Source organism: Gallinula chloropus (assembly GCF_964237585.1).
Source record: "Gallinula chloropus genome assembly, chromosome: 3".
Classification (NCBI taxonomy): Eukaryota; Metazoa; Chordata; class Aves; order Gruiformes; family Rallidae; genus Gallinula; species Gallinula chloropus.
In genome coordinates, this window is record NC_140087.1 from 34,089,278 (window position 1) to 34,117,197 (window position 27,920).

At 38.4% G+C, this 27,920-nt stretch overlaps 1 protein-coding gene across 1 annotated transcript in view; it reads right to left on the reverse strand.

Annotated features, from left to right (window-relative positions):
- Positions 1–27,920, reverse strand: part of UTRN (utrophin) — a 380,556-nt gene that overhangs the window by 222,683 nt on the left and 129,953 nt on the right. The window contains exons 36-47 of the mRNA XM_084262364.1: positions 26,414–26,542; positions 26,106–26,276; positions 25,380–25,529; positions 16,046–16,237; positions 14,132–14,304; positions 8,919–9,069; positions 7,576–7,751; positions 6,325–6,460; positions 5,083–5,232; positions 3,925–4,009; positions 2,164–2,369; positions 856–973 (exon numbers count right to left, since the gene is read on the reverse strand). Of these exons, the coding sequence (XP_084118490.1) occupies positions 856–973; positions 2,164–2,369; positions 3,925–4,009; positions 5,083–5,232; positions 6,325–6,460; positions 7,576–7,751; positions 8,919–9,069; positions 14,132–14,304; positions 16,046–16,237; positions 25,380–25,529; positions 26,106–26,276; positions 26,414–26,542 (1,837 nt within the window). The remainder of the gene's footprint in view (positions 1–855; positions 974–2,163; positions 2,370–3,924; positions 4,010–5,082; positions 5,233–6,324; positions 6,461–7,575; positions 7,752–8,918; positions 9,070–14,131; positions 14,305–16,045; positions 16,238–25,379; positions 25,530–26,105; positions 26,277–26,413; positions 26,543–27,920) is intronic.

Genomic DNA, 27,920 nt, shown 5'->3' on the forward strand with positions numbered 1-27,920 from the left:
GCAGTCTGGTGGCACCTGTACTACAATTTGGCCAAGGTTGAAACATTTTGATAACAACCTACTTTAGCACTTCTATTCCACAAAAGGTTTCTGCAGAGTTACGCAGATTACACAGCAGAACAGAGAAATTATGGATTGCACCCCATTTCCTTCAAGTATCCCATTCCTCTCTCAATAAATAGAGTTACATTAGATGATCAATAAACAAGCTTTAACCTTTAATAAACAAAGAGCTAAAAAGACAACGCGACAACAGTCTACAACAGCAAAGAGTGTCTCGGGGAAATTAGCTGGAAAGAAGCGAATAGCATCATACCTTTTACTTAATGCTTACACACCGTTAAAAAAGCAGATTATTTGGAAAAAAATGAATGTAAGAAAGCAAACAAAACAGACACACCTATTAGCCCCACCAATTCTCAGTCAACAATTTCAAAAGTACTTACACAAAGTTACTGTCCTAATTTGATAAGTTCATGCATTTCACCAACTGTCCAGTGAATCACAGATCAACAAAAATAAAGATACATGACCAGTTCCTTTTCTCACTAAATGAAAAATCCTCAGCCCTGGATCTTCGACTAGCAAGTAACTCAAATTTTTTGTAAGATATTTTGAAATCCCAGCAAAAATATTTACCTTCATACTTGAAAAAATGACCAGTCAAGAAAACAAGTGGCAATTCTTGTTCTGGGAATTTTCATTAGACTGTTAGATTGAAAACCACTTAACTGCTAAGTTTTCAGCTTGTTCAAGGAATACAACTAGGCTCAAAATCAAGAGTTCAAGAGAAAGATATAAGAACATTTTACTGCCATGGAAACGTATTTGCAAACACAGAATGGAGAAACTTACATTTTTCTGTGATCTCTGTCCTAATATCTGAACTGGAAGTTTTATTTTTCAAATTCTGAGCCAATGTAAAAACAGAATCAAGCTGAGGGTGCCGTTGGTCCAAATCTGCCTTTGTTATCTGTTGAAAATTAGGACATAGTTTTTAAATACAAAAAGCAGAATTTAGTTAACATTATCTGGATTATTTGTAGATGAAGCAAAGCAAGTATATGTCACTACATGTCGATAGCTCTTCCCATCACTGTTGTAAACCCTTGATTTGTCACACAGTATTATAGCGCCACTTTAAAAAGCACAAGTATTCAGTAGTAGTTACTGAAAATCCAGAAGCGAAAGTTAACCTATACAAACCACATGGTTATCACAGTCATTGCACAGTCTTTCCCAATATCTATTTTTCAGTCTCACAGAACTTATTTTCCTCTTACCATATATACATATATCTTTTTTTTTTTGGGGGGGTGGGGGGGAGGGGAAGTTGGGGGGGAGGGAGAAATGAAGAGGAGAGATGGAGAAGGAAAAGGCAGGAGCAATCAGACTATAGACTGTATAAAAACTGTAGTTATTTCATTGTGGCACCATACCAGAAGTCTGTATTACAAGAAATACGGAGTTAAAATAAATTGTTTCTAAAGTTACTGTACATAACATTATTGTTGCAAATTCCAGATTAGGTTAGACACCCACAAAAACAGTTTAGCACTTGTTTAGCCTGCAGCTTTTACTCTGCAGTTACTCATGTTAATTGGTAGCAAGACAAATAAAATAACCTTAATGGTAGCATATATCTCAAAAATACTGCCCTTAGTCATGGATCAACATAGCATGAGCTATAAACAGAAACAAACATTTACATCATAAGCATTTATGTTACAACTTTTAATCATTTTAGCACGTATCTAGAAATCAGTTTAGTCTAACTACAACACAACTCATCAGATACCCCTAGATAGCGAATCATAAAGGTCACCCCCCAGGCAAATATGGAGCTTACCCAAAGTCTACAGCATAAACTATCTATAAATTCTCAAAAAGATGATGTTTTCAAGAGGTATTCTCTATATGCCTATATTAAAAAAAAAAAATCAGTGCGTAGATCTCATGGGGACAGCGGAATTAAAAGCAAATTGTAGAGGGGAGAGGAGTGTGGTATCAGACAGCATTTAAAGTATAATTTTCAAGTTATGCATTTCCTGCAGTTTCTTTTTTTTTTTTTTCCTTAAACACATGTAACTTTGTTACTGAATGCACAAGCTATTGAAGTGTGAGCCAACTTTCCAATCCACTGGCCTTGACAAAAACACATACTTTCATTCGTGCAATAGTCCGATTGATCTCTTCAGCATTTCCCACGGTGACTATGTTTGACTTGAGCATCTGATCAATCAATACCAACCAGTCAGCCAGCTCAGTTGTAGTTTTATCCAGATCAGCAGGTGAAGAAAGTTCGAAAGCCTGCTGAGTCTGAACAGGAATTTCCAATGAAGAAGATACTAGCACCACCTTTTGGACATCTGAAACAGAATTTTTGTTAAAGAAAAAAAAGTCATGGCCTCATGAGCAATTGTGGGAATTAGAGGGTTTTGTAATTCCCATAAATATGCAACCACATCTGCAGAGAAAGCACTGCAAAATTTGGATTTGAGGTATTTTAAAGACCAGAAACTAAGTAGTCAGAAAATCCTCTTCCTTTTTTTTTTTTTAAAGGCTATTAATTATTGCATCACATGACAAGTACTCACGCAAATGATTCAGCCTAAGTACAAGAAGAAAATTTGAAGGGATAAAATGACAGTAAATCTAACAAAATAAGCCCAAACTCTCTTTGACAGGAAAGGGAATTGGCCCTTACTAAACATCAAAACCAATCCTTTTATTTAAGACAAACGTCTAAAATTGTCTTCCTTGCTTTTATACTCTCCTGACTCAGAGTTCACTTAAGCACAAGTAAGTCAAGCTACTGCAATCAATGCGTCACAGACCCGACAATACACAACTGTCCTAAGAAGGGGCAGGTGCCCGATAGTTCAGCCCCATCCTTTTTATTTTTAAACCAGACACTACAAAGAGGTGAGGAATGAGCTGAACAGTAAGATTCACTCCAGAAGCTGTGTTTGGCTGTGTTCTAGTTGGAAGTAAACACTAAGCTAAATCAAGCTGGAGAATGAATATTACACACTTGCCTCAAGCAATAAAGTACAGGAGCTTTATTTAACAAACACCTTGTATGAAAGGAAAACAAGCTCAATCAAGGTTCTGAAAGTTTTAAACAAAAGTTGCTTTTTCTCCTTTAGATTTTGTTTCCTGCTGCTGAATTGAAAAAAATGTAGACAATTTACTGAAGCTCAAGCTGCAAGTTATTTCAGGCAAGGTTGGTCTTTTTTATGTAATTTTCTAAAAAGGCGATCTGGGCATCTTGTTTACACTCTGTATCTGCTATTCTGCCTCCAACAACTTGAAAAGACTGCCAGTGTCAGTGTCTGGTACAAGACATATTTAGACAGCTTCCCTCTAAGATTCAGGAAGATAAGTATCCAGCAGATGAGAAAGACCTATCTGTGTCCCTGCTGAGCCGAAAGATGTAGAACAGCTTTTATTTATAGGACTGCAGAGATTCTGCATGCAGGAGATATGTTACAAATAATTAGCTGTAGGGAAAGCTTCTAGTGGATCTTAATTACTAAAAGGCATGACCACAATGCACAAATCCGCAGGAAACCAGGCTGTCACAAACATAGATGCTTTGGTGTTTATTCTGTACTTAGTACATTGGCTTCTGGTGAGGAGGCCTAAGCTTTACTAAAACAGATTCCTCCATTTCCAAACTCTCAGGGGTACCCCAAAGGATTCCCCCCAATGCTGAACTGCAGAGTGACTTTTCTCTCACTAAACATTCCTTCTCTCTCCCCACAGTAACATTTAGGTAGCCCCAAGTACAGCAATGGACAATATTTCTTATTTCCACTTATCTAGGTTCGTAGGGAAGTTTTTCCTTTTTGGATGAATTTTGGACTAAAACCAGGATTAAAATCAATACAATGAATGACAACAGAAAGACTGATCACTCACCAGAAGGCTTTGTCTGTGTAACAAGATGAGACTGCCCAACAAATGCCTCCAATTCTCTCACTCTGTCAGGCACTTCTCTGAACACCTACAGCCCAGCAGGGAGGAATAAAAACAGTAAGACAACATATATTAACAGCAAAAAAAGTAATCACTTCTTAGAAGACAGAATATTCCACACCATGCCTGCTACAATGGTATGCCTTGGGCGTTTCAATTTTTTTCAAGGTGTCATTTAAAAACAGTTAAAACGTCAAGAGGTACTCAGAGTGTTATTTCAATATATTCTAGTGTCTTACCTAAGTCTTAGACATAAATAAATGGGCTCTTGTAGCCAGGTTGTTTACATTGGTTTTTTTACTGCTTAGATATCAAAGCTGTGACTTGCTATTTGAGTACACTTCAAAGGAAAGGCTACGCAAAGCATGATTTGTGGTCAGCAATGACAGGGAAGTGGAGAAATAGGGAATTGATTTTAAAAGAAAAGAGTTGCCACTAAACTGTACCATAGCGAAGACAAATTTGTCTACTTTGCTTTTTCAAAAGTTTTTAAAAGGGAGTGATAGAAAAGTACTGTACAAATGCAGGGAGGGGATCAAATTCCTGTTTTCATAGCCAAGTAGATAAAACTAGATACTTTATTTCTTTCCCTGAACAACTAAAAGCCCCATGTCCAGGCTCTTTTTGAAAAAAAACCAAAACTGGTTCTACTCCAAGTAGTGAGTTCTTTTTTTCTTGAATGCTTGACTATAAAACTGAACACTAGAGTTTTATTTACAGCAGTTATACTCAAGGAGAATCCCAAATGCACTTGATAAGAGGAAAACAAGAAAATCTGTTGTAAAACTTAATGAGAAATTCTTAACTGCTGCAAACATTTGTCTTTCCTATACAGCAAAGATTTACTGTGACTCAGTTTCAAATTAATACATGACCATTTGCCTCAAGAAAGTGAAATATTTTTGATCCAGCTGTTTAAAAGAGAGCAAACAAGGAAAATTAAGAAAAACACCCTAAATTAATGAAATTAACTCATTCTGATGGAAAAACAACAACCAGTGTTTTGATGTAGGCATGATTTGGGCACATGGAAAGGAAAAGAGCCATTCCGAGCATGCCACTGCATTTCAACTTCAGGTACTCAATGCTGCAGAAACGTACCTTATTCCACCTCACATTGAGGGACTGCAGGCAACCGGAAAGTTTGTCTTTTTCCTGAATATCGACATTTTTATCCAAAAGCACATCAGGTTCTGTTCTGTTCAGCCATTCCAGTTTGTCTCCCTGTACTTCCATCTCTTCATTTAAGATCTAAAAAGGATAGAAGAGTTTTAGACTAAAGTAAAACGCATACGCGCTTAAGGAAAATGGGTGGGAGAACATAGGCAAACACAGTAGATGGAGTCTTTCCTTTAACTCCATTATTTAGACATATTGAAGAGCATAGAAAACAAAAAAGATGCCTTTATCTAGACATTATTAAAACATTTATTCAAATATCAACATTTGTTGCTAACTGGGGAAAAAAAACACAAAACCAAAAAACTGCAAATAGCCAAGGTACCAACACAACTTCACATCTTATTTCAGTCCTACTTTTCACTTCTGGCATCTAATTACGGTACATGACAAGAAAAATTAAACTTTCATGGTGTACAGACAGCCAAGACTCAGCTGACATGAGATGATTTCTGGGCAATCACAACTACAACTACTTTACATTGTTTATACACATTTGTTGGATGTTCAAGCCTTTCCATCTGATTTTGTCCAACAGAGGTTGTGGGGTTTTTTAATTACTCTTTTTTTTTTTTTTTCAAATGAGCAAGTAGGTTTGTGGGATTGATTACACATTCCATTGTTTTAGGGTTCCAGAAACATTTTTCTCACATCCTACAAACCAAAGATATTTTGCTGTCAGAGCTAGATACAAAACAAGGAGGAATAATACCCCCATACATATGTCCCCAAGTTACTTGATATGACCAAAACCCTTGTAGTTTAAAAAGAAAGTTGAACAAACTTTTACACATATAGAAGTATTAAAGCTCCCCAGTAAGTAGGACAATGGTGCTTACCATTACATTTTTCTTAAATTTTTACAACTATAAAGTTGACTAGGGGACATCATCTCCAATAAAATTCCACTTACTCAATTTTATCACTAGAACATATATTTCTCATATTCCAATACATTTTCTGTCTAGGTAACACAGTCATCAACTCAACCCAACCTCATTACAAGATGCATATTGCCTATGTAGGTAATCTTACAGAAACTGCTTCACGCAAACATATTTCTTTGTCTATTTACAACATGAAAATTCCCCTTCCTGAAAGCCATGTCCTGATACCACACAAGACATACATGTGCATACACATACACACACTAATCGATCTTGCCTGTAACTCTCGCAGGTTTTCCTCACGGTTGAACGTAAATCTTGCGTCCAGAGCATTTTCTACACTTTCCAACCAGCAACGTAGCTCTTCAAGCCTCTTTCTGTACTCTATCAGCTGCTGATTCTCTCCTTTTAGCCTTAAAAAATGAAAACAAAAAACCCACATGTGTTTCTGCATTGAACACAGCATGTCAGTCCTACGCTGCTTCTGCTAGGACAGTCATGTGGTTTTCAGTGGTTAGAGCATTTCAAAGGATTCCTCTTGGTATTCCAGGGATCCTATCCTCATCATTGAAGTGCAATATACTTCCAGATTAATACTGCCACCTTAAAAAATAGATGAACTTCAGTACCAAAGTCACATCACAGACTTTTGAAAGTCCAGAAAACATTAAATGTAAGTGACAGTAATAACACCTTCAGTTCTAATCATTGTAAGCCACCATAAGGCCACTGCTAGTGAAAGTACTAGAGACACCCCTACAGCCTCTAAGGGAAAAATTCCCTAAATCACACAAAGCTTAAATGGAGCTTCTCAAACTAAATAATTAAGAAAAATGTTATTACACAGAAGATGATAAAAAAATATATCAATAGCTTTCAAAAATAACTATTAATTCCAAGGATTTATCCTTGCGCATTTTTTAGAGAGGTGAACTTATAGTCCCAGATAAATTGTAAATTTGTATATTTATCTTGAACAACTTTGGTAATTGGAGGAAATTTAAGGTTACTTCAAAACAGATTTTCATTTTGTTCAGAAAATATCTAGTCAGATAGATTAAATTGTTGCAAACACAGACCTAAAGTTCTTGCTTTACACTACTGCAGAAATTCAAGAACAATACAAGTGTTTCAATTAGTGTGTCTTTGACAATGCAAGAATGAAAATCAAGGATCGTACTTAACAGTTCAGCTTCAGCCAGAGAAAGTAGCTGAGTATTCCTTCCTAAAAAAAGTCTGGTTTAGCAATGAAATTATTTTAAAAATGAAGGAAAATTGTAAGAAAAGAAGTTTTGTGTTTGTCGTTTGGTGGGTTGCATTAACCACAGACTCACTAAGCAGTCAATTGCAGGTGCATTTATGAGAAATGGGTTCTACAAGACAGTTCAAAACACAGAGGTCTGAATGGCAGGAAAATTCAGATTAATGACAGTGTGTAATAGAATGCACTATCTCTCCCAGAGTCTTCTAAATGAGATTCTTCTCATCACATCTGGTCAGCCATCCAAATTTCTGATTAACTTATTACCTCTGTTGTCTATCCATGACCTCGGCGGTGATTGCTTTCCAGCGCCTATTCAGTCCCACCAGCTTCTCTTGCAGGAAGCTCCCGTCTGTAGCAGACAGTTTCTGTATGATCCCTTCCCCAGTTCTGTTCAACGCTGAAACACTGGTCTGATGGCTGCTGACCCCCTCTTCAAGTTCCTGTCAGAAACATAAAAGCCACATAGAATTTTATTACTGACCTAAAGTGACTTTGATCTGTGGCTCATCATACGCAGGATGAATCCTGGGTGCATATTATTTTACTGAAACAGGCACTTAAAGCCATCTTAGTTAAAATCAGATGCTGTCGATTAAAGCTATTAAGAGTCTGTTGTTGAATCTAGTTCAATTTTATAATGAGTGCCATAAAAATGACACAGAATAAGGTGCTGAATACTACTTAGGGCCACAGGAATTAATTTAAACCACCAGTACTAGAATCCACACTCACATTCGATTCCTTCCCTCTTGATGGCCAGCATTTTCTAGTAGTGCTAACAGATGGCATGACTTTTTTTTAACCATTTCCTTTCATAACCTGTGCCCATGGCTATGTCTGTAGCCTGACAGTATTTTTGCTAGGATAATTGTGGCAGTGCTGCTGTCACCCCCAGATATCACAAAAAAATCCATGAAACTAAAGGAAGTCAGAAGACACCAGGATTGAACCTTCAAATATCCCTAATCACTAAAAAAAAAAAATTACATTGTTAGCAAGCATTTCTTTGCAACTAGATCAGCTATAAGATAATTCAAGAAAGAGAATGAAAATGTCCAAGAAGAAAACTCCAAACAACAAGAACGATAAAATGATGATATAATGATGATCTAGAGAGACGTCAAGGGAATTAAATTCCAGAACTGTACGCTGAAACAATGAAACCTAAGACATGTTATTGGAATCTTCACTTTTTCTAGATTTTTGTCATTCGAGGCAGGATCTTGCAAAAGTCATTAGTTCAACAAAATAATTTGCTAAGTTATAACTGACCATCTTTGGGTTCTGGTTTTTTTTTTTTAAAGTGAAAAAATAAACTGTATTTCTTAACCGATTAACATATTTTTAAAGCTGTAAAGAAACCTAGAAAACAGCAAAAATTATGGCAACATTTGAATTATCAAATTATCTCAAACCCATGTATAGTGAGTGATCATAAAGCCCCATATTGTAAGCAGGAGTTGAGCTCTTCCCCAAGAATCCACTTAAACTGCGAAGAAACATTAAGAATTACCACTTTTTAAAGTGTAATTGTGCAGCTTTATTTAAAATCTGTTTGTCTACACAGAAACCCAGGATTTTAGACTTCCTGCACAAATCATACATACCTGCTGATGCAGCCTAGCTGTCTGCAACTCCAGGCTGCCATCTGGACCACGGGCATCGGCTAGTAACACTTCAGCTTCTGTTATCCAGTGGGAGAGGTCATTGAGATCACAGTGGAACTGCCTCCACACCTCAATTGCTCTGTCAAAGCAACTGTTTGAAAAGAAAGCATTGACAAATTATCCTAACTTTTTTGGTGAATAGGCTGTGATTCCTGCCATGGGGATTAGAAACTTTCCTTGAGGAACAGAAATCCTGGTGTATAGCCTGGTCAGCAAAGCCCTGGTGCTGAAGCCTTCCTGACATAGTAGCAGCTGGTAAAATCCAACAACACAGGCTGTCATTAACTTCCAGCTGAAGGAAAAAAGGGCAGTCCTACGCAAACTTTTGTTTCTATCACTTAAATAATAAAGATTGATTAGCTGCACTAAATGGGTCCGCAGAAGCCTTTTTTTCCTTTATTATAAACCAGTTCAGATACAAGTGTGGAACATGAAATGTGATTAATTGCTTAGATTTTTTTTTTCTTTATTCATAAATCATGGGGTGCTGGTGCCTAGAATTTAATAAGTGAAGGTGATTTTGATTATATAGAACTGATTGTATTACCAGTGGGCCAGCATAAGTAGGTCTTCTACAATTTAATCACACAATAATTTAACAGGCATTTCATTATTATTACCATCTTTGCAGCCTCAAACTAATGTGTAGCTTAACTTGAAGGGCAACATTTTCCAGCATGGAACAGGCTGAATTATCACAGTCAGAAGGTTGTTTTTAACTAAAATGAGAGTTTTACTATGCTAGCAAAGTAACAAAAGCAGCCTGTGAACATTAAATAAGAAAACCATGTCAGAAAGGCATAGAGCAAGCAGTTTGCTTTCTATTTGTTGATTGCTAACTCTATGTTCATGTCATAAAGCAAAGGGACTGATGTCTCAAGGGACACAGGTCTTGAAACAAACATGAAATCTACATCAGTGCCAGCAGACTGGATAATATCCCATTCTAAACTAATAAAACCAGTCATTTTTGAAGACATGGGAAGCCAGGTCTCCTGCTCATCAGAGGACCCTCTAATGTGACAGAGGAAAGATTTCATCTGCAGTCCATTATTTTTGTCTTGAACAATTCCAACAGCAAAGACTCCAGGGTTACCACATATATTGCATTTCAGATGCAATCTGAAATTAGCAGCTTAACATCAAAGATACCCGAAACTAAATTTAAAGACCTGCCGTTGCATCTATTTTCTTCACTAATTAAATTCAGCAATCCCAGAGTTCCTAGTGACATTATTTTCATCAAAGTTTTATCTCATTTTTATCAAGATATCCGTATTTCGTGGCACATATGGGGCTTTTTTGTTATTAACATTCTCCAAGTGGGACAACTCTAATAAAGAAGAAAGCCTTAAAAATCTCTTAAATTTTCCCGACCCATACTGTCTCAGTTTCCTGTGTAAATCTCAATTCAATACACTAGACTGACCTGTAGACTGATCCCAAATCTCATTCTCCTGTTAGTTCTCAGGTACATTTTAGTCTAACTGAACATCTTGTCTCACAATAGCATCTTGTTCCACATTCAAAGAAAAAAGATATTCTAAGCAATTAAAACAATTGAAAAGAATATTTTCTTGGATTCCCCCAAAATCAAAGTTTCTGGAGGAGATCTGAACGTGCAACTTTTTTGGAATCCACAATTTTAAAACTGAAGAGGTTAAAGCTTTGTATCTCAAAGCATTCTCCCCTGCCATTCCTGTTGTGAGCCTACAGTTTCAGCAGTATTTTGAGCAACGAGACAAAATTTCACTCCAGTTTTGATCCAGATGCGCATACTGCTATTTCACTACAGACTGCCTCAGCTGAACGATCTAAGTACCAAAGTCTTGTCACTACAGCACCAAGACTTGGCTACTCCTTGCCTCCTCCACATGAATCCACTTGTTTTTGAATCACAGCTTGTTCCCAAATTACCAATACTTCAAGTACTGGTTGAAAATCTGTGGCAGAACGAGCAGAACTAGCAAACCAACATCATTAAAAATAGCTCAACAAAGAATTCAGGCTGTACATATACACAAAACACACACAATTTAGTATACACATATGTTCAAGTCAAACTGAAGTCATCGGGATTTAGTTAAACACTTAAAAGCTTTCCTAGTTTAATTCAACTTGTGCTCAGCTACATCAGAGCTTTTATAAAAGATTTTACCTACTTTACCGGCACTCAATCATAAAATCATTACCACCTCTGAAAACTAAATCAGTCTTTTGCCACAGACTTCAGATGCTGTTTCTACTAATTCCGTCCAAATCTCCACCCACTCCACCCAGCCCGAGATTATTAAGGAATCTTCTAACCTTCTTGCTTATACTGGCAACACTGGGAAAAGCAAGAATGAGCTTGGTTAAAAATCCTTCTTAGTAACAGAAAGGGTATAAAATACTAATGTCAAAACACAGTATTTAAATATTGATGCTAATGTTGTCTTTATTAACCAAAACATAGCCTTCTACTAAAACTGTAGCATGTAAAAAAGTGAGGAAGCTACATACTATCTTAGCTTTAATTGCTAGTCCAGAAGTCCCTTTTGTATGAAAATCACGCCCAATATTATTCTCATTAAGATGCAGAGTATTGCAAACTTTATGAAGTTCAAGATTAATTTGCATTCGGTGAACCAACAGAGGAGATAATGTGCTGCATTTTGTCAGCTCATCATAAACGTTGAACTTGCCCTTATACTTTTTTGATGGGTAGACTAGGTGTCCAGTTTACTCTAGCTACTTAATAAAATGATATTCAAGTAGAAAATGAAATTATGTTTACAAGTATAAAAGCATAATGTTACTTAAAGCTTCTCAAGTTACGGAGGCCGTGGGGGAAGAGACATAACTAGAGCTTCATACCTATGAAGGTAAGAAAATGGCTGTGGGCATAGAAGTACAAATGTGCATCAGATTCTGGAGCAAATGTCTCCAAATATGGCAGGTGGCCACAGGCAGCCAAAAAGAGCACAAGAGCTGGTACCCAGTTGGCATCACTATTTGTTTTCAAATCAAAAAACAGTCAGAGAAGGATGTCTGCTGAGTTAAAAGAAATCTTGATACTTCCAGCAATTCCAGGCCCTTAGATCAGTGAAGTCTCTGCTTAGGCAATACTACAAATCAATTTTTAGATTCCTACACATACACCTATGCTCCAAGAAAGGGTTGAAGACATCAGCTTATGTAATACACTTCAAAAAAACTTCTCTTCAAAATGCACTACCAAATGTGTTTGATAGCAGATTTCTGGTTCTACAAAGCCAGGGAACATGACCAGATATCATTTTACGCTCTACAGAGCTTCTGCATTAACTGCTACCTTATATCAGCATTAAAAAGCAAATATTAGAAAAGCAAATTAACTCTACAGTACGAGCCACTGCATTTAAAGTTTCATAAAATCATTTTCAGTCATTAAGGATTGGGGTTTTTTTGCATAGCAGCGATCTCAGTGTAGTGTCTACTGCTGTTTGCAGTATGAGTACACATCCAACTTAGTGGTAACTTCCTGAACACATTTTCATATTTTCACCAATTCCAATTTAAAATACGTTTCTGAAACACTTTTACAAGTTTGAGTCAATGGTGTCGAGTTTGTTTCTAAACATTTAAAATGCTTCAGATAAGGTGTTTTCAGCTTGGAGCATCTTCTGTAAGGGGCAGGGGGAAATTACAGCTTAAGTGTAAAGTTCCCCTCCCCCCCTACTTTTTTGCATAAGTGAAATTACAAAAAGAAAATTGGAAATAAATATTTCTTAAGCAATGTCAATATGTTGTTCTCTCAACAACAAAATTTTCTGACATGTTCATCTCTCATGTTCAGTTATTTACAAAAATTGTTGGCAACTATTATACATTCTGTATAAGAACCTATCCTTTCAAATTCCTTCCCTCCCCTCTTTCAAAAGCAGCCTTGAATTCTTTATTAAACGATGTCATAGAATCATAGAATGCTTTGGGTTGAAAGGGACTTCAGAGATCATCTACCCCATTTTCATGGGCAGATCAGGTTACCCAAAGCCCCATCTAACCTGGCCTTAAACACTTGCAGGGAGGAGGCATCTACAACCTCTCTGGACAGCCTGCTCCAGTGCCTCACTACCCTCATAGTAAAGAATTTCTTCCTAACACCTAATCTAAACCTACCTTCTTTCAGCTTGAAGCCATTCCCTCCTATCACTAGAATCCCTGAAGAGACCCTCTACCGCTTTCCTATAGGAGCCCTTTAAGTATTGGATGGCCCTAATTAGGTCTCCTCTAACCCCTCTTCTCTATGGGCAGAACAAGGCCAACTTTCTCAGCCTGTCTTCACAGGAGAGGTGCTCCAGCCCCCGACCATCCTCATGGCCTTCCTCTGGACTTGTTCCAAGAACTCCATGCCTTTCCTGTACTGGGGATCCCAGAGCTGGATGCAGTACTCCAGGTGAGGTCTCATCAGAGTAGAGGGGCAGAATCATGTCCCTCAACTGCTGGTCATGCTGTTCTTGATGCAGCCCAGGACACTGTTGGCCTTCTGAGCTGTTAGTGCACACTGCCAGTTCATGATGAGTTTGTCATCAATCAGCACCCCCAAGTCCTTCTTCTCAGGGCTGCCCTCAATCCACTTTCTGCCCAGCCTGTATCTGTGCTTGGGATTGCACCAACTCACCCGCAGAACCTTGCACTTGGCCTTATTGAGCTTCATGGAGTTCACATGTGACCTTCTCTTCAGCCTGTCAAGGTCCCTTTGGATGGCATCCCTTCCCTCCAGTGTGTCAACCTCATCACACAGCATCAGCAAACTTGCTGAGGGTGTGCACTCTATCTCACTGTCCACATCACTGACAAAGATGTTGAACAGTGCCAGTCCTATGCAAAATTTTTATTCTATAACTTTGCTTTGCAATACCTTCACAAAAAAAATTATGTTTTATAAACAAAATCTTATATTCTATTGAGTACAAACAATCTGCTTCATAAAAGCAGACAAACTACAATTTGCATGTTAACCGTTTCAACATTTAATAATTCTGGCAATTATGTTGTTATAGTAACATATTAAACCTGATTACTCCCAAAATCTTTATCTTCATCATAAAGGTACATTTGTAAAAAACTTATATTCAAGCACATAAAATAGTTTACCATGTGGTCACAGAAAACAAACATCCTTGACTTACCCCTTACGATCATTGTACATTCTGTTAATTCTATCCCATTCCGCATTCAACTGGGTTAGAGCATCTCCTATTTGTATTGCCTCAGGTCCTGATGCTTCTAATATTACATCAGGCTGCTTCTCATGTATGACCGCAATTTGATCCCCAAGTTTATCCAAAATATCTTTTATGTTCTGCAAGCAGAGCAATGACACAAGCCATTAGTAAACTCAACGCCAGCAGGGAAAACAATAAATTAGAAATACCAAAATGCAATCTCTTCAAAACACTTCCAAAAATCAGTAAGTAAAATAAGACCACGACTCTCAGCAGTTTACATATTAAATCAGTTTTAAGAACTGAGTAGTCCATCAAACTTTTTTTAGCATGTGTCCTCATTTTTTTTATGAAGATAATGAAATAGATCAAATCTGCTTCTGAAGTAAAAGGGACATAGCATACTTCTCAAACAACAGTATCTTCATTCTTAAACAAATCTGCCCATGTCATACAGATACTGTACGTATTTCTTCTTCATGTAAAAAATGAGCCACAAAATGTGACTTTACTGTGCTTCACACAACCTCCCATATAGGCAGAACAGCAAAAGCATTAACTACATAAAAGTTTAAGATTTATATGATAAAGTTAAAGCATTCTATCTCAAATATCATTTAACTTTTAAACCAGATGCTGTTGTAAGACTGCCTTGGTACTCAGAAGACAAACAGCCCGCAAAAACAGTGGAATTAACTTATCTTTTTGAATTTGAAATAGTAACACTTCTAAAAATTCTGTGCTCTGCTATTTGCTGCTTCTGAAAACATCCTTAGAATATACCAAAATTTCAAAATCAGATGAGACACCTGTACCAAAATCAAGTATTTTAAACCAACATTCCTAATTGTACTTAAGGGTGTACAGAAGCAGAGTAAACAAGGACAAAAAAGTCACCCATTTTGTCAAAACCTGATGTCACTCCCCTATTTGCTTTTGAAAACTAAGAAAAAAAAATGAAAGCATGTACACAGCAGGTCAGAAAAGCGGATGGAAATTCTGAAAAGCTTTTAAAGGACCTGTATAACAGCTGTAGAAACAGCTGGTCCAGCTCTAGATGAGAGACAAAGCCTGGCTACTTAAAATATAAGGATACATGGACTCCATCATGCTTCCTAACCCACATAGGTGCATCTACCTGCACCATACCATGTTCAATTCCCAATTCAAATGGAAGTTTTTTGTAGCAATCTCTGTATTGTGCTCCTTTGTGTGCTCAAAATTAACCAGCAGTCAGACTTCTAACATATTTACCTCCCATTTGACAACAGGATTCAGTCTTTTCGAACATACTACCTCCATCCCTTTTTTGAAGGGCTAATCCTTAAGTCCTACTCTACCATTAATCACACAAATAAATCCACTGGCTGGCAATGAGAAAAGTGGGAGCTTAAAATTGAGGATGTACTAATGCTTTTCTAATCAGAACAGGTACTATTGTCTTTTGGCCTCATATATAGCTTCATACAGAAGTAAAGAATTTCCCTTTCTCTCACTTCCCATGTGAGCATCTGTTTTCAGATGACAGAGAACAGCAGCAGTACAAAGTAGACCAAACAGGAATATAAAGATTGGATTTAGCATTTCTCTACATACTATGTAGACAGTGTGATAAAAAAGAAAAGTTTCTCCAACAAATCAAACCCTTCCCTCCAAATCTCCCACCCAGCTTCCAGTCTGTTCCACTTTGTATCCAGATTCTGCATAAAAGAAAAAATAACCACCAAACTGTCTCATTATGTAATTTTCAGTGCATATTAATCCCAGTATATATGGAACAAAAAGTACAGCTATACATTTGCCAAGGTGTTTGTTGGGGGTTTTTATCTGCTTTTCTCTCATTTCCTCCTCTGAATACAAAGCTTAGGCATACAGTACCTTCAGTGCATCCTCCTGAGTGGAAAAATCCTCATAGATGCCGGTATTTAGCTCTGGTGCATTCAGCAGCAGTTCAACATCAGCCATGGCCAACAAGACTTTGTTAATTTCAACCAAGTATTCAGTTGAAAAAGGCAACGTCCTAACCCCTGCGGCAAAGTGGCTTTTTAACCTCTGCTGGACAGGAGTTGCCTAAAAACATGAAAGCTCATGTTATATTTCAAAGAACAAGCAATTTCATGTAAAAATCCTAAATCAGGTGACTATATTCACAATAAGTACTTTTCTACATTAAAAGACAAGGCATAGGCCTTTCTAGCAAAGTTACAGAAATCCATAAAGCTGCAAGTCCTACAGAGAACTGTTTAAAAAGTTATAAAACAGTAGGTATCATGCTTTACAATGACACTTCGTTATTCTTTATCCCAGAAGTCACCAATTTACTGCAGCAGACTTCTTCTTCCTCTCCATATTCTTTACAATAAGCATCCCCACCCACATTTTCCCAACCATTTTTAAAGTATATTAGTGCTCCATCAGTGTTCCATATGCTTTTTGCAGCAATAAGAGACACTGACTCCTCAAGAGCTTGACAACTTTTATCTGCTCTGGCTGTAGGACCAGTCTACCTAGCCAAGTACCATGTTAGCAGATAAAAAAAGCAAGAACAGTTATTTAATGCTGCCTTTTTCTTAGGTCGTGAATGATGGCTTGGATCTGAACCATTAGGAAGCCAAGTCCAAGAAGCTATACTCTGCCACACCTGGCAAAGGTGGCAGAGGCAGGTGAGGCAGATACTTTAAAAACTGAAAGCCTTTTTTTTTTTTCTGAGAAGGTTCCTTGTCCAACAGGATTCTGTTACCATCTCTGAAAATAGCCCAGTTATTTAAAACCAATAATGAAAGAGCCAGCTCACCATCAAGTAATGAAGAATTCAAGCAACTTTTAAGCCACCATCCTGTACTTAATGAATTTGAATCAAGCAAGACAGAGGCACTGAGCTTCATGATCTACTAACAGCTGAGAAGACACTCAAGACCATGAAGAATACATATAAATTCACAGTGGTTTCAGCCAGTGAATTTTCCTTTGCCTTTAGTCTGGACTAGATGTACACATGCCATGAGCAAGCACCACTGACAACCAGTAAAATGTTAAGCTGCACTAACAAAGTCGTTTGAAAACACCTGTCTGTATCTTTGTGTTTCTGAGCATTTCAAATATGTCATTCAAATTAATTGGAGTCTAACTTATGCAGTATGTATGGTGCAGAAGCAAAAAGAGGATTGCAACAAAAATCTATGTTCGTGTATTCACCACTCAGGGTTTCTCCTCATGCACTGAGTGCTCCTAAGGATCTTATTCATTCTGGGTTAGTTTGGGCTTTTTTCTTTTGTGTTTTAAAGCAGACAGTCATGCCTCTATTGAAACTGGGGGCACAGTACTTCCACGAGACCTTTAATACCAAACACAGTATGCTTTCTGTGATTCATTGCACAGCAAGAAAATAGGACATACAGGCACATAAGGATAAATTGAGTCTACTGAAAACAAGTATTACAGACAAGCACCATAAAATACTGAGCACTGCTTTTGATTCAGTAACAGTACAGCGAGCAAGCACTGCAGTAGAAAACATTAACTACACCATATGCTTTAGTTACAAATACAGCATCTTGGTCCCTGATACTCCCCAAGCACACGTTCTTGAGGCACTATACATACTTTGTCAGCTTCCATCACTGAAATCTGGAGCAAAAGCCCAAGGCTTAGATGGTGGTCTGGTTTCTTACGGAAGGAGAGGCCTCAGCTCCCAATAAATCAGGCAAAGCTCACGCAACTCCAAGTACCTTTTCCCAAGCAATGTGGAATAAAGCCTTGGTTTGAACAAATACCAGGATGCCCGCTGCAGCAAAGCCATCTGGAGCATCTTCATAAGGTATTTTCTTTAACTCTCCATCATCCCACAAGTCCCATTCTTAGACAGGCAACATGCCAAAATCTGGACTTCACCCATATGAATAGGTCACTGGACTTCATAGCTCCCTACTTCACATACATTACTTTATGCCCCATTAGGAAATAAAACTTGCACAAGAGTTAAACCAGTTTGTTAGCACGCAGCAAACTTGTTGCCAGCACTGACATGGACTGGAACTTTCTGTCTCCCCAGTAGCACCATCCTGGGCCAGGTTGCTGGACTTCTGCAAAGCAGTGAATTCCTCCCAGTGCTGCTCTTGCTGCACACACCTCATTGCTAATCTCCTCCAGCTGCCTCCCATCTCTGACATGATGTTTCCTCCTTTCACAACTCTACTTCTTAGAAGTGAACATATGTAAGTGTTATAAACATGTTAGTGCTTTACTACAGCCAAATTATAATTGTTCAGCTGTTCTCTACCTTTCTTTGCAGACTGGCAGATTCTAAAATGCAGCATAAAGTACTGAGAAATGGAAAAGCAGAAGTTTGGCATAACTGTCTGACAAATCAAGCACCTAAATGTCTCAGAAGCTGTTTTTTAGGGTTTGTTGCTTGTTTTTCTTAAATTAAAAATAAAAAGCTGCACAAACAGAAAAACAAATAAGCAAACTCTTTACTTAAGTACCCACAAAATAAAAAGTTAATCAAAAGTTATTTAGGAGAAGATCTGACTGGATGACTTAATAGCCCTTTTCTACTTTAACTTCATTGGTGACAGAACATGTTTATTCTACTTTTGTCTCTCCTTAAATACTAAAAAAAATACAGGACTGTGTTATAGCATTGGTGGATAAGGGAAGAAAACTGAAGTCATCTACCTGGACTTGTACAGTTCACACTGCCCTGTCCAAATTAGAGACACATGGATTTGACAGACAGACCACTCAGTAAATAAGGAATTGGCTGGGTGGTTGCACTCAAAGAGTTGCAGTCAACAGACTGATGTCCAAGTATAGACTAGTGATGAGCAGCATTCCTCAGGGGCCAGTATTTGGACCAGCACTGTTTAACATCTTTGTTGGTGACATGGACGGTGGGATCAAGAGCACCCTCAGCAAGTTTGCTGGTGACACCAAGCTGCATGGTGAGGTCTCAACATGCTGGAGAGAGGGATGCCGTCCAGAGAGACCTTGTGCGAACCTCATGAAGTTAAACATGGCCAAGTGCAAGGACTTGCACAAGGGTCAGGGCAATCCCAAACACAAGTAAAGGCTGGATAGAGAAAGGATTGAGAGCAGCACTGAGAAGGACTTTATGGTGATGCCGATGAGAATTTCAACATGAGCTAGCAGTGTGCACTTGTAGCCCACAAAGCCAACTGTATCCTGGGCTGCATCAAAAGAAGTGTGACCAGCAGGTTGAGGGAGGTGATTCTGCTCCTCTACTCTGCTCTGGTGAGCATTCAACACAAGGAGGACATGGAGCTGTCCATGGATGGAGTCCAGGACCATGGAGTCCAGAGGAGGGCCACGGAGATGACCAGAGGGCTGAAGCACCTCTCCTGTGAAGAAAGGCTGAGAGAGTTGGGCTTGTTCATCCTGGACAAGCAAAGGCTCCAGAGAGATCTTATTGTAACCTTCCAGCACCTGAGAGGGCCTACAGGAAAGATGGAAAGGGGCTGTTCATCAGTGATGGGACAAGGGATAATATCTTTATTCTGAAGGAGGATAGATTTAGATTAAAGGAAGAAATTCTTTACTGCGAGGGTAATGAGGCTCTTGCACTGGTTCCCAGAGCAGCTGTGGCTGCCCCCTCCCTGAAAGTGTTCAAGGCCAAGTTGGCTGGGGTTTTGGACAACTTGGTCTGGTGGATGGTGTCCCTGCCCATGGCAGGGGGCTGGAACTAGATGGGCTTTGATATCCTTTCCAACACAAACCGGTCTGTGGCTCTATGAAAAAATGGCATCCTCAGTTACTAGTGTACATTCTATAAGTAAGACCTGTCAATGACAGATGATCAAATTGGTTTTACCTCCTATACTTGGCATCTTGTTTGACCTGCAATTCAGAATTTGGTTTCAGATTTTCATCTTGGTTTACACTTAAATATATTTTAAAAGAAAATTGCCAAAGATGCAACTCAAGGAGGTATTATGACTTGCTTCCTAATGGATTTTTAAAATATTGCCCAGGAAATTGAAATAAAATTGAATTACTTACTTTGCCTGTTTAACTACATAAACATTTTAGAAAGAAGTGTTTAATCTCAGATCACCACACATTACTAACCATATTTGCAAATAAATACCCTTTTGATTAGAAATGCTTGCTTTTTAACCATTCCTTGACCCTTTTCTATCACACTCAAAATACTTCACAGACATTTTTCTAGGAAAAAATTTTCCAAAGCTAAAATCTCACATTCATTTTATTTGTTCTTCTAGGTTAATTAATGCAGACAGTAAGCACCATATTCATGGGCAATGTAGCTTGTGGTTCATATTTAACCAGCCCGGAACAACGGGCAAACAGGTTTTCTTTATTTCAGGAATAATACTTCAAGAGCCTTCAAGATGGTGTCTGTTTCAGTTTATAGGAAAATATGCGCTATGCATGCAACAGCAAATTCACTTACCATCTGCAAAATAATCATTTTCACTTCAAACAGTTTTCTAAAACCTGGAAAAATCTCTCAGGAACTTTAGTCAACTAATTACCTCTGCAATTTAAGGTTTAATTTTTCCTTTCCCTCATTCTGAGCCAAATCAGAGCAATTTAAATAAATACTAAAGCAAAGTTAGGAAAGAAGGAGCTCAAGGAGATAGAAACTTCTGATGCAGGCTTTTTCAGCTAACTGATTTGTGGCAAAACAAAGGTTATTCAGAAGTACCTGCTATGCAGGAGGTTTACCAATATTTAAGAGACGCTTCACTCCATAATCTCTATAAGCATACATAATGAGGAATTCTTCTGATCCAGCTCCTTCCAGCAAATCAATATATAAATATATATGACCTTCAAGCACCATAAATAAGTCCTCCACACTGATTTACAAATACGTAAATAATGTATTGTATAAAAATCTTAATTGGAATCTAATCCCCATCTTGGTGGCTGAAATCTTTCTTCTGCTTGTTCGTTTCAAACACTAGTTTCTCTGCCTCAGCTCACGGCACCTTCCTTATGCCAAGATGAGGGGCTGAGCCATCTGCACACCATTGGGTCAAGGATTCATTTAGTGCCTCTCAGTCCTGAGGCTGAGAGGAGCAAAAAGCACTGCAATTTGCTGTTCGGTAGTCTGGGAGCCCTATGGATACATCCAGGGTTTCTCTTTCCCCACCATCATCAGACATTCCTACTGACTAAAGGAGGAGGGAGGGTGTTCATGTGCAGAATAGATGGTGAAAGTTGGGGAGAGGCAGTTTCTGTTGCAGAATTTTAGCGTTACAGCTCCCCCCCAGTGCTGAGGGGTTATGTCAAGTCTGACTGCTTGAAGAAAATCCTGGAGCAACTGTGTTCATTTCGAATGATGATATTTGGGAACACTAATTCTCGTGCCAGAAATGGTATAGTCACATATCATTTTTGGTGTTCAAGATCAATTAGCTAAGCAGGTGCTACAAAAGTAAAATAAACCCAAAATAAGTTCACTTGAGACAGGCTGGCTTACCAGCTAAGTACCAGAAAGTTAGAGGCAGAGACACATGGAGCAAAAGGAGTAAGTTTCCAAGTTTCACAGCAGTAATGATAACTGCTGTGGTCCCTTTCTGAAAGTGCAGCTGCCTCAGCCAGACTAGAAATTACATCTGGAAGTATAAGGATTTTTTTTTTACTCTTTTTTTTTAAACATACAAATAATACTGAGAAAAGATAACATTTCTCCTTCAGTCTATGGTAATTGCCATGGTAATCCATATTTACATGATATTCTGCATTCAGCACCCAGCTAGCAAGATGCAGCAATCCATCACTGCCAGGGATTAGCTGCAGCACATCCCTGAAGAAAAGGGGTTTACAGGAATCTCTCCTAGGCAAAGCAGATTTAAAAGGTTTGTTTTCATAGCTGGTACTGAATTGCCAGTGCAATCAAAGCGAGCAGACTGTCTGCCACAAGTCTACAGCCACCCAGAGCTACAGCTGGGAATGAAGAGCACCACATTACACTTGTGTGGTGCAAGTCTCACACGGAACCAGAGCCTTTTATCCCTGACTTGAAGTTAATTGGTGCTGGTTAAAAAGTTACAGAGCAGTCAAAAAGAGATTGATTGGTTTTAATTATGAAGCTTCATACACAGAAACTTAGAAGTACTTGACAGATTGCCTGGCCCCCAAGCTTGTCCAAGACATTACTTCCTGCTTCACAAGGTTCCTCACTGTTACTGCCTAAATAAAAACCCACAACCCCACATCAAATCACAACAACCCACCCTGCAAAAAAACCCCAAAAGTAACTGTACACTCAACAATTAAGACTTATGGCTTTCTGAGCAGTAATAAATTTTATCAAGCCCTGACATCCTATTAAATCACTTGTGAAATTGCTTGCCAAGACTCATGCACACACATTATCACACATAACTCTTGGCATCACAAATAATAAAAATGACAAAGGTTGAAGTAATCCTCATAGTATACAGTAATATCAGTTACATGAGGGTAGTTATCACTCCCTAAAGCTGGCAGTGAAAGCCAGCATCACAGTACTTACAGTATCCCAACCAGAGGATACAGAGGCACAGAGTTTAAGCCTGTTATCATACCTGCACCTATTAGTCATTGAAGCAGGCTGTTTGAAAAGAGATAAGCATAACCCCCCTTCACCAAGACTGGTGAAAGAAACTGTCCCAATTCATCCACACCACCCAAGTCACACTGTAAGCCTTGCGCTTGATGGCTAGGATATTTTGGGTTTAGGGGGATTTCATACAAGTCCCAAACTAGTGCATGCAGATAACTTCCTAATGAAAAAAATGAATGCTGTCATTTTCAAAACATTTCCAAGAAGGTGTCAAAAGGACAGCTATAAAACCCTAATGTATGAATCTCTAACGTTCATACATTGCCTCCATTCTAAGAAAAGAAGTTGCGGTTACCTGTAGCTTTTGTTCATCTTCCACACCCTGCAGCCCTGACAGACGGTGCTCAGCCTCATCCAGCCACTTCATTAGATTGTCATGTTCCTTCTTATACTGAGAGAACACTGGAGAAAGTTCTACTACCTGCCTTCTTTGAAACGACCGGCACTCCTACAACCCAGCATATTAGGAAAATACAGTATAAGAGGGAAGTAATGAACAGGATAGATCTTCTTTCTTTGAAAAACAAAAATACTCAAGGGAATCATGCAAAGAAGTAAATGCCAAAATATGCAATAATGGCCATTTAATTTTTTTTAGTAGCTAGATTCTGTTTTTCTGCACAGAAATATAACCAAAGCCTGCCTGAGGGTCCTACTCCACCTTTGAGCTACATCCCACCTTACCAAATCTAATAAGATTCAAACAGGTGAGCTAAAAGGAGCATAAGAATACAGATCCCTTTTGTTCTACACAAAAACTGTTTTAATATGGCACGTGTATGAAAGCACCACAGCACGCGAAAGTCTACAACTGCTGATAATAGTCTCTTACAGGAAGTAAGAGGAATTCAAGAGCAGACTCATATTCACACAAACCTCTTTGTCTGAGAGCTCAATGATTATGTATATAGTCACTCTTCACACAGCCCACTGATAGAGACAAATCTCTGCTGGAGGGAGACAAGTGTAGCAAATGCCCAACGGTCTGCACCTATCTGTGTAAGCACATATGGGGTGACCCTTTGTGAAGCTGTGAAATGGACTTTAAAAATCAGAACCACTCTCCCAAAACTGTGGAATGATAAAATTTGCATTTTTAAACAGCAAAGATTTGGAAAGTCAGAGTGTGTGTATATGCACATTTAACTCTTCCCCAGAGAATCTTGGGCACTAAAAAAGGCACAAGCAGATTGCAAGCAGGATACCAAAGGGAAGACCAAATAAATGTGCTCTAACCCTAGTAAATATCATAATCATACCTGCACACTGTTGTACTTTTTCTGCAGGAGTAACAGCTGTATGCGGATCTTCTCTCTCTTATGTTCCTCCATAGGCTGCTGTAACAACTTCCCTCCTCTCTGTAAAACTTCTTCAATCTGAGCTCTTTCTTGATCCAGCTAAAATTACATAAGTTTGTATTACCTTCAGAAAGCTCAGCTATGGTTTCCAAAAGGCATTTATGATTTATGATCTGCTTAGATATAATAAAACTGTTGTACCTTATATAAAATGTGAGCCAAACAAATTAAAGCAAAAATTCTTCTCCTCAACTACCAAATCCTGAATTCCAGATTTGGCCATTCCATAAACCTTGTAAAGAGATGCCCTGCAGGAAGCTTTCTCAGTGAGCCAGCATTAGGGAGCCACAGCAAGACGATGCTATGACTTCAGCTCCATTTCTGTTCTTAACATTCCTTGACAATAATAAGCAAGTTCAGAGCAGAATGACAAGGAAATGAAAACTAACATATATAAAAACAGTGCAAAAGGGAACATGTGTTCCGTAGCAATTAGGGTCTTCCACAAAAGCCTTTTTAAAATTATTTGCTGCAGTCTACATGCCACTTCCCTTACTTCTGTTCTGCTTTCCAGCTCAAGTTATAGTATTTCATATGCTTAAAAGGAAGTCAGATAATGTGGCCTAGCAGGACTATGTCCGGTTTTGTCATCTTTGACAAGATGACAAAAAAATGTACAACAGCTTTAAACAGGTGAATAACAGATCCTAGATAAGGATCTAGAAAAAACTGTATTTTGTTCAAAGTTACTTGGAATTGCTATAAGCGTTTCACAAACATTTACTGACCTGACCTCTATGCTGTGATATCATCATACCAGCTTAAATTTAAAAAGTTTAAAAAAATATCTACCCGATGCAATAGATTATACTCCCAAAACTGCCAAATACATAGTAAGAGTCTCAGCTGCATTAAGCAGTAATTCCAATGTAAATTCAGACAGTTAGATATGAAAAGAAGAAGAAATGTTTGCACCATGTTACTGTTGCAGGAAGGATTCCTTATAAATAGCTATGTATTACAGAGAAGATAAATGAAAATCTAAGTTCTCTACCTAAATTATATAAAAGCATGATGAAACTAAAAAGACAGATGTGTGACTACTTACTCTCAATGCACCAGCCAAGGCAGATTAGCTACAGGAAAAACGTGAAAATTGGGCAGTGTTTCCAACAACACAATAATTCCCTTTATTTTCTGCTCCTGTCCTAAAATTTTTTTCTCAGAAAAAGAATTCCCCCTCAGAGTCAGGAGGAATGTAACACACAGACAAAGTAGACAGGGAGGTAGTCATTTAATTCTTCAATTGCTCACAAACCTTTTCATCTTCCCCAGGCAACTCCAAGTGCTTTTCCACAACTTTTAACATATTCTGTACTTCAGTCTCAAATTTTTCCAGGTCTGGAACAGCTGCTCTGACTTCACGGGGCTCTGACATGACAGGAAGCCGTTCTTGTCCAACAAGCATCTGCAAAACAAAATAAAACTTTGTTCAAGCTGAAAATTTAGTCTGAGCTGTCACACACAATTTAAGGATTAAACCATTTCACTAGGAACAGGCATATCAGTTTGTAGAACCATCAGATACTAGTATTAAAAAAAGTTGCAAGAGCTGGTTGATGTAACACTGAGCTAGCTTGGCCAGCGCTGATAGGTATTACCAAGTTTCTACCTCCAAACTTCAATCTGAGCATTTCAGTGTCAAAGCAAGCAGGTAACCTCCAGCCACATTATCTTATGGTGGTGCTCTGCAGTCAAATGAACATGTACTGCAATATATACATTTATCTGAATCTACCTAACACACAGCTATTTGTAAATTTCCCTCTGCTATTCAAGTCATCATTCTCTACTCAGGTAAAAAAAAAAGCAGTTGGTCTAAAATAAGTCTGTCCATTTTTCACATACAAGTATCTACACTTAAAAGAGAATTAAGTGCAGAGAAGTGCTGTTCTAACACAAAGATCTATCTGCTAAAGGTGTTTGCCCTCATTTTCGCACAGACGTCCCCCCCAAGCATGTTCTGGGGTTCACTCATCCTCACCTTGGCACTTTTGATGTGTTGAGAGACCTTCTCAAAGTTGCGGTTCAGTTCTGCCAGTTTGGGTTCAACAAGTTCACGGCATGACACGCCCCGACCATTCATTAGGATGATAGCCTGATCACGCACATTATCCACTCGCAGACTAACATCATCTAATTCAGAGGTCAAGCGCTAAGAAGTGAAAGAAAATACAAATGGTTAACCTAGGAAAGGAAAAAATATTATTGAAAAAAAAAAATCAAGGCAGCAAACCTGACTTGACTTTATTTATAATCCAGAACTGGTTACTTTGCTGCAGCATTTCCTACCTTCACAGTTTCCTCCTTTTTGCTTGCTGACTTTTTCTCAATCTCATCCAACAAGGCTTCAGCCTGATACAACCAAGTACTTATGTGGGCAACATTTTCATCAAAAATTTCCAGCTGGCTCTGATGATTCTGGAAGAAGATGAGACAAAATGTATCAATGTGAGAAATTAAAAACCGGAAGTCCACAAAAACACCCCGACACAAAATCCCAGAACTCACACACACACACACACACACACACACACACACAAAAAGCCCAACCTACCAAAAACACCATTATAGGTAAAAAGGAGATCAGTGGTATAAAAGTGCTATGCATACACCTTGGAAAGGAACACTGAATATTAGATTGTACCTTTCACATTCAGCAAGCATTGACAAGAACTCAATTTTCATCCTAGACCCTTCAACAGGATTGGCCGTAGTTCACAGAAAGGGAAACAGAAACAGCTGAGGTGATTTGTCCAACTAAAGACAGACAGTGTATTACAAGAATACACCCAGACCACAATGACAACCCACATTTTTTTTCAATCATCACTAGCAAATACAACAGTACACATTAAGTGCAATTGTTGGTGATTTTCGTTGGTTTTATTGAAGGGGGATTACACCAAAACCTACAAATCATACTGGTGAAGTTTTGCTATTTTACTGATTACAATAAACTATTTTTTCCTGTTTAGAAAATGCCACCACAGCGTAGGGACGTTAGACAGACCTGCTTTCGTATGTTGTCAGAAATTGTAACACTAGATGCCACAAACGGAAACAACACGTCATTCTCTGTGACTAAGCGACGCTATCAGATTCAGGGAAGTACCATCATGCTCGGCCACAGAGCTTCTCACCCCTCAAAAAAGGGTAGCTAAGTTTTAATTTTTTAGACTAACAAAGGGAGGAGAGGAAGGAGAGACAAGGCCTATGATTGCTCTCTATATCAACTTCAACCAAATCTTCACCAAGCAAAAGAACAACTTAACCTAACAAAGTCAACACAAGGACAATACTCATCATCAGACATGAACATAAGTTTTCAGTTGTGGGTCATCCTTAGAGCATTTACTAATAAACTACTTGACTTCTCCTACCATGGACATCATTGGATTATGAAACAAAGAGTACGACCTGCAACTAGACAGGATGCACAGGGCTCACCATCTACATATTCACAAAATTTTCCACTATTTCTACCCACATCAGGGGCTTCTGCAGGTGGATTGCCATGACTAGCTGAACAATACAGAAAGACCTTAACTACCTGAAAATATCAGTCTGATACTAGCATCAATTATAGACCGTTTCATGTCCTTTCAGCAAAACTTGCAGCTTTAGGCTGTGTAATACATTCAGTCTTCCAATCATTCAGCCGAACAGACGCTGGTGGCCTCAACTCAGAGTTGGCATATTCTTAAATGCTTACAGTTACAGGCTGTCCAAAAAAACTATAGGCTGACAGAGGGTCCTAAGTGCTTTACTGAACACCAGGAAGAAGTTATCGATTGTC